The sequence below is a fragment of the Antennarius striatus genome, chromosome 12 (genome assembly GCF_040054535.1).
Source record: "Antennarius striatus isolate MH-2024 chromosome 12, ASM4005453v1, whole genome shotgun sequence".
Taxonomy (NCBI): domain Eukaryota; kingdom Metazoa; phylum Chordata; class Actinopteri; order Lophiiformes; family Antennariidae; genus Antennarius; species Antennarius striatus.
This window is the reverse complement of record NC_090787.1, coordinates 20809890-20819946: the sequence shown is the minus strand read 5'-3', so window position 1 is coordinate 20819946 and position 10057 is coordinate 20809890. Positions and strand designations below refer to the sequence as shown.

Here is a 10057-nt window from a genome sequence, read left to right as displayed (position 1 = left end):
AGTAATCTATACTAGGTATTTACTATTACATGAAAAACAATCAGACACTATTTAATAATACACATTTATAAAATGTGCTCAATTGCTGTTCATCAATTGAGATCATGAATGCATTGTCCCTTTGACTGATTAATTACCAATGACATACAAAATAATCTAAAGAGTAGTTTATTGCAACATAGGTGTGAGAGTGGTGTTTTTTCAAAGTAACAATACTGTCACATAATGGGCTTTTATGACACAATAAAACAAACAGCAAACAATGTAGCATCAGATTGACCTGGAATATACAATACATGACATTTTATTTGGTACCTTGAAAAAGTGGTTATAAACTGATCACATTAAAAGTTAGAAAAATGTTATTACTGTTCTAGAAATGTATTTATGTACATACATGATTATCAATCTATGCAGTGCACAAATAAGACCCAACAGCAGCGGCAATCTTTTTTTTTTTTTTCCAGAATAAAATTATCAAAAGTTTTCCTCTCAAGTGGAACAATTCTCTTGAGTCTTGGAGTGCTGCCCTGCCCAACCACATATTAACCTCTTAGTACTGATTACTCTTCTCAAAATGTTTTATTCCCTAAGTTTAGTCTCACTGTGTTCCAAGGTTTTGAAAGGTACTTCAGACAACCAGAAAATACTTTTATTATAACGTTACATTAAGGTAGACTCTGGAGGTTTCTATCCAACAAACCATTTATGAACAATGATAGGAATCTTTATATTTTTGCCCATATATTACATCTTAATGTCTGGAAAAAGGAGTAAATGCTTTCATCTGCCTAATCACGAGAACACACAGACAACCACACGTAAGACAAACAATCCCTCACACCTACGGGCAATTTGGAACAATTAATTCACCTAAAGTGCTTGTTTTTGGAGGTGGGAGGAAGCCGGAGAGAACCCACGCAGATGGGGGGAGAAGGTACAAACTCTGGTCAGAGGAATCAAATCGAACCTTGAACCTTCCTGCTGTGAGACAACAGATAAAATAAATCTAACGCAGTCTCCTAGAAGGAATAATTGTGCTTTTAAATCTTAAAAATAAAAAAGTTCATTCTGAACACTGTGGCCCCCGACTGCTCTGAACAGACTCTCTTCACACAGAGAACAGCACTCCAGAATATAACGTCTCCAGCAAAGGCCTTTTCTCACACACTTAGCTGCCATGTATATTGTCTTCTAATATACACACATGTATGTTACAAATATGCAAATGTGGATTCACACGAGCCATAATAATATCTTTCATATCAAATAAACAGAAATACACAAAATCTACACATGCTGTAGTCTATTTACATTAATATCAAAAAATAAAAAAATAAAGACACAAATACGTACGTCCTCTCCACACCCCATAGGAAGATTTTTTTATACAGAGCTTTTGTCTGTATGCATTATTAGTATTACGGGGAGATGTCGCCTGTCTTTCATAAAGTATCTAGTACTGTACATTAAATTATTCAAGGTGGCTCTGATGTAATCCATGTTTAACACAAGTTAACAGACGTTGCAAAACAGACACAATATTGCAATTTTCTTAAAAATGAAATGTGATTCATTCTGAGAAGACGCTCCACCTTCGGTCTGTGAACCGGGACAGCAGGACCTCTAATTTCCTGGTATTCAAATGTTCGAATGTCTGAATAAATGGGCCTTTTTGTACAGTCAGTCTTTAACACACCTGCAGATATGTGGGGACAGTTCTAAACAAATCACCTGAACAGTACTGCTAGTGACTAGGTTCAAGAATAACTGATAGATTAGTTTCAATATCATTTACATAAAAACACCCTCAATAGACCCGAGTTGCAAAGTTAAATGTTACCATAATTCACAGGGATTTGGGCCCTAACAATAAAAAATATGAAATCTGGTTTTAAAGACACATCTTGTCTTTAAAAATGCTTTTTACCCTGCTGTTAATCTTAACTTAATTATATCTCCGACAAACGTCTGTGCTGGAGAAGAAGAAAAAGGTTCAAAAGTGCAAAACAGGCTTCAGACCTGCACGATTGTGATCATCCACTTATTGTGAGGGCATTCCACTGAACCATGTCTGATGGTTTCACACGAGGACGTAGTTTAGACACACATTCATTCAAACCTTTAACTCTTTAGCTGCCATGAATGTCAGTCCGTAGTGAGTTACGTGGATATTAAATAAATCTACGACCATCTGTCCGATGTGTGTGGGGCGTCTGTGAAGGTTTTAAACCTCTAATGCTGGAATAAGATCTGGGCTTTGGATTGACCTGCTGTTTGCAGACCTTTTTCTTGTACTTGCAATGGAAAGATTTTAAATGCATTACACTGACACCCTATGGAGGAGACCGTCTAAGCAGATCTGGATTAGGGAGACTTCATGGAAATGAGCCGGCCGTGTGCAAAATGTAAGGCAGGCAGAATGAAGAAGTATTTTAAAAGAAGTGAAATGCTACTCAGTGGAGCTCAAAGTTCAGGATTAATCGGATTTATGGCAGTAAAGGTCTTTGAGAGCTTTAAGTTCTTCAATTAGAGTCTTGTTTTGGTTCTCCAAGACGGCAACTCTGTTCTCCAGACACTTAACGTACTCCTTCTTCTTCCTGCGACATTCACGGGCCGCCTCCCTGCAGACAGAACAGCAGGTTCACGCTGAGGTCAAAGGTCAAAGGCACCAGATGTTATGATAACTCACTCTCTGTTCATACCTGTTCTTCATGAGACGGACTTCCCGTTTGCGGGTGACCTCCTCGGTAGCGCCCTGCGTGGGTAGGGCGGGGGATGATGCCATAACCACCCCTGGGGCAATAGCGTTGGCGGGGGCAGCTCGGATCTGATAGGCCTGGACGTCGCCGGAGGCAGCTGAGGTGTGATGGGAAGAGTGGGAACATTATCCTTCACAGGTTAGTCTGGTCAAATCCCAGTTCCTCTCCTTAACCCCAATCCCAAACGTCCTGACTGTCCTCTCAAAACAGAATCGGGGGGGGGGGGTGTTGAGATCTTTATCTACCTCATGTCAAGTCATCAGTAGATTATCTATATGTTCTGCTGGAAATTGGATTAGATTGAAAAGACGTCCCCTGAAAAGATGGAAGTATTCTTGTTCTATATAATCCTGCTGCCACAATAAACCTGATGTCGGTCACAGGACAGAGTCAAAGAACAGGTGAACAAACTGTGTGAAAAAATACAGTAGTCATCTTTCATTTACACTGCCTCTACTGGCAAAGCATTCTGGGATTCCCTACAACTGTTTTCTACTGTTTAGACCAAATGTGTCAAACCCAAGGCCCGTGGGCCAAATGTGGCCCTCCACATCATTTTCTGTGGCCTGCGAGACATTAAAAGGTCAGAGTGTCTAAAAATAAAAAGGTCAACAGTGTGTTGACCAAAACTACATTTCCCACAATGCAGTAATTAAGAACATTTTAACTTTGACAAAAACGCAGTGAACTAACGTCCTAACTTGTGTCTGATGTTATTTTTCTTTATTGATTGATAGTTTGATCCTTGATTGATGGAGTTCTGTGGGTTTAATAACCTGACAAATTAAAATGATTTATGTTAGAACAGAGAAACAAACAAACATGTTTTTTCTGTCTAACTGTAATGTTTGGAACTAGAATCAGTCAGAAATTCAGTTATTTAACATTAAGGAGTAGTTACATTTAGTTACATTACACTGAGTTACATTTAGTTACATTTATTAGTTACATTAAGGAGTAGTTACATTTAGTTACATTACACTGAGTTACATTTAGTTACATTTATTAGTTACATTAGTTACATCTTTGGCCCTTTGATTACAGTCGCTATGCTGATGTGGCCCTCTCTGAAGATGAGTTTGACCCCCCCTGGTTTAGACCCTGTATCTGAAAACAATTACAGGCAATTTGGAGGGTCATCTGGTGGGTCACATGACCACTGGGGTCGGGCCAACTTGCACAACTAACGTTTAGAGCTGGAAATATTGTTCAGTCTCAGCTCCAAGAGCAGAAAGTTACTACGATTAGGAAGAGAAATGATTTTCTGTGTGTGACACTTCATAATGAAAGAACCTAAGGGCAAAATACCCCATAAAGACTTGTCTGAATCCAAATATACAACACTTTTGGTATGTTCACCCCCCCAACACTTACTTTAGTGTTCCCGGTCAGAAATGACTACTGTACTCTGTTTTGCTCTTAAATAAACACAAAAAACATTTTTCACCATCAAATTTTTATTTAACATTCTTTAGTCGTGAACAATGTCTCAAAGTTTTGTTTAACACAAATTTATAGAATTAGACAGAAAATAAGTGCAGTGGAAATACAGGCACAGAAAACGTAAGAAAACCAAACAAAATGTAAAAGGAAAACCACGGATCAAATTGAACAGGATGCTGCGCAGCATCCGGGGCGGCTTGCATTCCATTTGTGTGGATGGATGTCCACTCCAGACACACCCAGCGCCACACACAGGTGTGTGTACCAGTATTCTGCAATAAAAGCAACAAATAAGAGATTTGGAAGAATATGGAATCTGTCGTACATAAAATGCTATAATTTAATGCTTTAAACTTTACATTACCTCATTAAGGATGGTGAGGGGCTTCCTGCTGTCTGTGCCGCTGACATTCTTCTTCTTCTTCTTGGGAACATATGACACAACAGTGTGTGTGTGTGTGTGTGTGTGTGTGTGTCATCAGGTGTGTCATCTCCGGTTTGTCTCTGAACAGACTTTGATGAAAGGAAGTGGAAACTGGCCTTGATGTCATCCACATGATAATTGCATACATTGTTGGCCCTGGCATCATCTGTGTGTTTTCCACTGTCGCTGTACTTCCTGTCTTGGGGGTATGAAGACCAGAGCGAGAGGAATGTCCATTCAGGTGCCCCCCCTCCTCCATCTGCTGGCTGGTCAGTCCGGATCAAAATCAAAGCGTGGGGATAAGATGTGAACCCACAGAACACACGGGGTCAGGTCACGAAATGTTGTTTTCAAAAATGTAAAGAATGGAATTTTTAAAACGAAATGCCTCGATAAATTTCCTCGATAAATTTCCTTTGAAGGCATCAATAACAAAGTGTGAAGTGTTCGTGACCGTTGATCAAAAAATATTTGCAAACAATTTAACACCTTTTTGAAGATATTTTCCAAAAGATGTCCTTAAAAACCTTATTACCCCCATAGACAGAAAACATCGAGGATATAAAGAAAGACAAGTATAGAACAGTCACAGCAATATCAAACATTTTTAAATTTACATTTTCATTTTACCGCAACACCTTTTGCAAACTACCCCCTAATAATAGTTTTTATATTTCTGAAAACCTGATATATTTTCGAAACAGTTTGTGAACTTTAATGCAGAGGATTCCTCATCAGCTCACCTTGGACCACCACCTGGTTACTGGGAACCAGTATCTGCTGGCCGTCGCTGGTCTGAGCGTACTGGAGGATGGTGGCTCCGGGCTGGGCGGCTGTAGCTGCGTTGGTCATGGTGAGAGTCTGAAGGCCCTGAACTCCATCCATCCCGTTGTTAGCCAGCTGGATGGCCCCGCCCTGGGTGATGGCGACTGTGTGATGGGTGAGAAGGACGGAGGAAAATGGGAACAAACAAGAATAACTGGTCAGGATCAGATGACAGAAGTACGATTCTTTAATAATACCTCCTGACCTGTGATGTCTGACTAGGGCAGTGCTTCTCAGTTATTTTTTTGTTGCACCCCCACTCGGAAGAATAATACATTTTGCGTCCCCCCCACTCTCCATCGCGACTATAATTAATATCAATTGTCTATAAAATTGTTATAAGTACACCTCTGCATAATATTGTATCCTTATTAACATTAAACAAAACAATAAAGAAATATAGTTCAATTTATAACAAAGAATAATTTTATTAACTTTATTTTTTATTCTATAACAGAAAAGATTTTAATTGAACCAAATTTCTTGAAATTAAAGAACTTAATAAATCCTTGTTTAACATTTTTGACGGACTTATTACGCCATTTGATACTGAAAAATAAAATAAAATTCATGAAATTAAATTCAAATTTAATTTTATGAGCACAAAATAAGAAACACTTTAACCTACAACAACAACAATCAATAAAACAATTTGTGACGACTGTTGATCAATTTTGAATTTGAACATTTTAAATTTGAGAAGCCCTGGACGAGGATGAGGCAGGTGGTGTTCACCGCTTCGCTCCACCTACTGTACTGGCCGCTGCTGGTCTGGTAGATGGGTGTGGGGACGGTAACCGTGGTGATGGCGGGGGTGGCCGCTGTAGCGGACGAATCCTCCTCCACCTTCTCCTCCTCGATACGAGGGACCGCCGGCGCGTCTGACGACAGGTCGTTCAGGATTTTCCTGTTGAGCCAAACAAGCGACAGAATTCCATGTTTAGAAGACGAATTTTAATTCCTTTCTGTGTGTGTATGCACACACACACACACACACACACACACACACACACACTCACCTGTATGACGGCCGTCGTGACAGAATCTCTCTGCGCTTCTGGGAGTCGGTGACGCTGTCTACAGACTCCTGTGAGTCCTCACTTTCTGCTATGGTGGAGATCTGGAACACAAAACCAACAGACTGGTCAGAAAGTCACCAAACTGGGGTTTCATTCCATTTCCGTCCATCTGGACACGTTTTGCGTTCCGACCTGAACGGCCTGGACCTGTGGGGACTGGATGACGGACGGCTGGGCCGCCTGGATCACTCCGTGGACCTGGACCGTCTGTCCGTTGGGAAGCTGTACCAGTGTGACTGTGGGACCTGTTGCTGAAGCGTGGCCTGTTGTCATGGATACCTACAATTCACAATCAATGTGACCACGTTATCTGCTGTGTGTGTCATGCAATCCTGGCATTTTTCCCGTTTGTAATTTCCTGTAAAGGATTACTAAAGGATGTGTATATCCTCACTTTCTGAACCTGGTGGTAACCATGGTTACTGTGATAATGCCATCCCTTACCTGTGCCAAAGTGGCGATCTGTGCTGGGGTGATCTGCTGGCTCTCCGTCTCAGTCACAGCAGTCTCCCCCCCCTGCTGAGCGTCCACGGTGGACTCCATCTTCATCTGAGGAGCTGAAGACAGATCCGACTCAGCACTGGTGGACAAATACAACATCAGCTCAGACCACATCTCGTTCTCCTTATTGGAGGAAAGATCAAGCGCGTGAGTGAGGACTTTTGCGTTTCTTTTCATACTTTATCATCGTTAACATAACTTATAATTAATTATTTTACATCAGGGGTGTCAAAGTCAAACACACGGAGGGCCAAAAAAACAAATTTGCTACAAGCCGAGGGCCGGACTGGTTCAATGTTTATTAAAACATATAGAAATGAAGAGCTAACACAGTGTATATTATTTAATGATTAAATAAATCAATCAATATTTTCTTATGGCTCTGTCAGTAACTTTAAGGGGAAACCTTTTCAACAGGCAAACAGCAAAAAAGTAAATGTCCTAAATATGTTCCTTAATATGAATGAATGAATAAATATCAAGATAAATTATAGTGAAATTGCATGAAATATAAACTGACAATACATTATTGTGCACGCATTATTGCATGCACAATAATAGTATTGTGCATACACAATAACAATGCATTATTGTGCAAAAATAAATATGATTGTGCTGCTCTATGATCTACAAATCCCTGCTTTCAAAGAGTAAAATTTAAAAAAAAAATCAAATCAGTTCTATTCTTTCTCATGGATCTAATCTGCAACTTCACCTGAGTTCATTCAACTGAAATAAATATGAGTAAAATAAAATACAAAAATCTATGGCACAAGTTCATGAATGTTTGGGGTCGGGGTTCATTCAGGGGTCAGGGGTCATTATATCTCTATTCATTTTCCCACACCCTTATAGACTGTTTAATAATGACTTTGTCGCTCTATATTTTGTTTTTTGCGGGTGGTCCTGGAACACATTAACCACGAGTAACGAGGGATTACTGTGTCATTATTATCATTACTGCTGTACTGTACTAATCGATTAGTACAGTACAGCAGTATTATTAATGAATGTTTGCTTGATATACTCATCCTCATTAATTTAAAGTCCATAATCAACTAATTAATAAAAGTAATTTAACTGAAATAACCATATCTGTATTTTTTTCTATCAGGAAATTAAATTAAAATCCTCCAATTCTGGGATTCATTAATATTTTAGCATAAAATAATCCATCTAGGTTAATAATCTAATCCGGCCTGGAGAGGCGCTCCCTCGGGTTCCGCGCTGCGTCCACCGCGGGACCGTTGCGGTGACTTCACGCAGTGCGTGTCTGCTCCCCGCAGCGTGATTGGCTTCACGCGTTTCTCCCTCTGCTTTCAAAACCACTAGGATGTGTGTGTGTGTGTGTGTGTGTGTGTGTGTGTGTGTGTGTGTGTGTGTGTGTGTGTGTGTGACAGCAGAGCCACATGGCCGGGCAACGCCCCCTCCAGACACACACACACACACACACACACACAGACACACACACACACACACACACACACACACACACACACACACACACACACACACACGCGTCTGCCCTCCAGGCCCCCGTTCCGGTTCCTAACAAACAACACGAACCGATTTCTATTCAGAATAAATAAACGGAAGAAGGAACAAAACAGAAAATGGTGTTAAATTAACACCGAATCACTGGAGGTGTGTAAAAGTGTCGGACCCGACCCGTCCGCAGCCTCCCTCCCCAGCTACAAACACACCGAGGCGCCATGATCTCTTTGTTTCCTCCGGGCCGAACCCGACCGCACCGACACCGTCCGGGGCCGCCTCCCGTGTCCCTCACAGCCGGGCACCGCTCCGTCCTTACCGGTACACGCTTCCTCCGTCACTCCCCGGGCCTCCGGAACTCCACTTTTATTGTGGCCGACACGTAAGAGCCCGCGTCAGGCTACACCTCCGCCGCGTCACCGGGAACAACACCGCGGAGATTGGAGAAGGACGAGAAGGCAGATGGCGAGGCGAGCCGGAAATGACCGAATGGAAACGAAGAAGGCCGGAAAGTAACGAAGAGAAGCGGATAATAACGACTCGTAGACGCGCTGAGAAGCGGCTGATGTCACCAACTCGGGACTATTAAACAGGTGTTTCTGGGTTTATTTGTCATCTGCGCATCATGAAGGAAAGTTTGAGGGTTTAATTAGAAGTATTCTTGAATCAGGGAGACGTTTTCAGTCACAAACAAGGCAGTGAGAGACTGCAAACATCCCGCGACACCCCTGAATCCAAAATTTTATCCTGACCTACTTTCATAATGGTGAAGTAATGGATTCTATATTTGTTTTTGCTTCCTTGACCTCTGACTATTTTCAGTTTTTATTGTCCATTTCCAGAATTTTGCACCTTAAAAGATACAAAAGTGGTCAGTTGACATTGACCTAGTTTTCCAAAGGTGAAGGTCATCGTCACATTTTTGTGCCTCTGGCTTCCTGAAAATGTTGCTTTTTGTTTTGTGATTATATCTCATCAGGTTTCAGAGATGTGTACCTAAAAAAAGGTATAAAAGTGAAAATTTGACCTTGATCTAGTTTTTCAAGGTCAAGGTTGTGATCTAATTTTCATCCCCTTGCTTCCCTGAATATAACATCTTTTGTCTCATCTTTCTATATTATCCGGTTCCTGAAATATGTGCAAAAAAATGTGCAAAAGTTGAAATTTGACCTTGACCCAGTTTTCTCAAGGTCAAGGTTATCATTTCATTTTCATCCCCTTTGCTGCCCGACTAATGTGCTTTTTCTTTCACCTTTCTATCTGCAATGGTTGTGAAGATGTTTGGTGGACGGACGGACGGACGGACGGACGGACGGACGGACGGGATGTAACAACTGAGGAACATCTGCGTGAGTCGCCTCAACTGTTCTGTGATGGTTATCTTCAATTTAAATATAATCGTTCACTTTCATTGATTCTTTCACACTGAAAATGCAGCAACAAAGAACACAAAACTACACTTGGGGTATTGTTATCGTGTAATAATGATTTAAAATGGACTGATGGTACTGACCCGGGTTCAATCCATCTGC

At 41.0% G+C, this 10057-nt stretch overlaps 1 protein-coding gene across 6 annotated transcripts; it reads right to left on the bottom strand.

The window, feature by feature from the left end:
- Positions 1-169: 169 nt before the first annotated feature.
- creb1b (cAMP responsive element binding protein 1b) lies at positions 170-8989 on the bottom strand. 6 transcript variants are annotated; one of them, XM_068329124.1, is made up of 8 exons: positions 8845-8989; positions 6978-7113; positions 6666-6812; positions 6474-6574; positions 6207-6361; positions 5373-5558; positions 2706-2859; positions 170-2624 (listed from the first exon to the last, which is right to left on the bottom strand). In XM_068329124.1, exons 2-8 carry the CDS (start codon positions 7080-7082, stop codon positions 2480-2482), a joined length of 993 nt encoding a protein of 330 aa, XP_068185225.1. In that variant the 5' UTR covers positions 7083-7113; positions 8845-8989; the 3' UTR covers positions 170-2479. The 6 variants fall into 6 exon arrangements, 5 of the variants coding, with proteins under 5 accessions (XP_068185225.1, XP_068185226.1, XP_068185227.1 ...); XM_068329125.1 differs by having other exon boundaries at positions 6978-7090; XM_068329126.1 differs by having other exon boundaries at positions 6978-7090; positions 8738-8895.
- Positions 8990-10057: the final 1068 nt, after the last annotated feature.

Bases quoted from the DNA above. Each gene is read 5' to 3' on its own strand.
- creb1b (XM_068329121.1), bottom strand. From the start codon at position 7,211: ATGAAAAGAAACGCAAAAGTCCTCACTCACGCGCTTGATCTTTCCTCC. The intron at 6,575-6,665 runs GTCGGAACGCAA...TTTGTGTTCCAG, and splicing joins CACAGGTCCAGGCCGTTCAG to ATCTCCACCATAGCAGAAAG. The intron at 2,625-2,705 runs GTATGAACAGAG...TTCTGTCTGCAG, and splicing joins GTCCGTCTCATGAAGAACAG to GGAGGCGGCCCGTGAATGTC.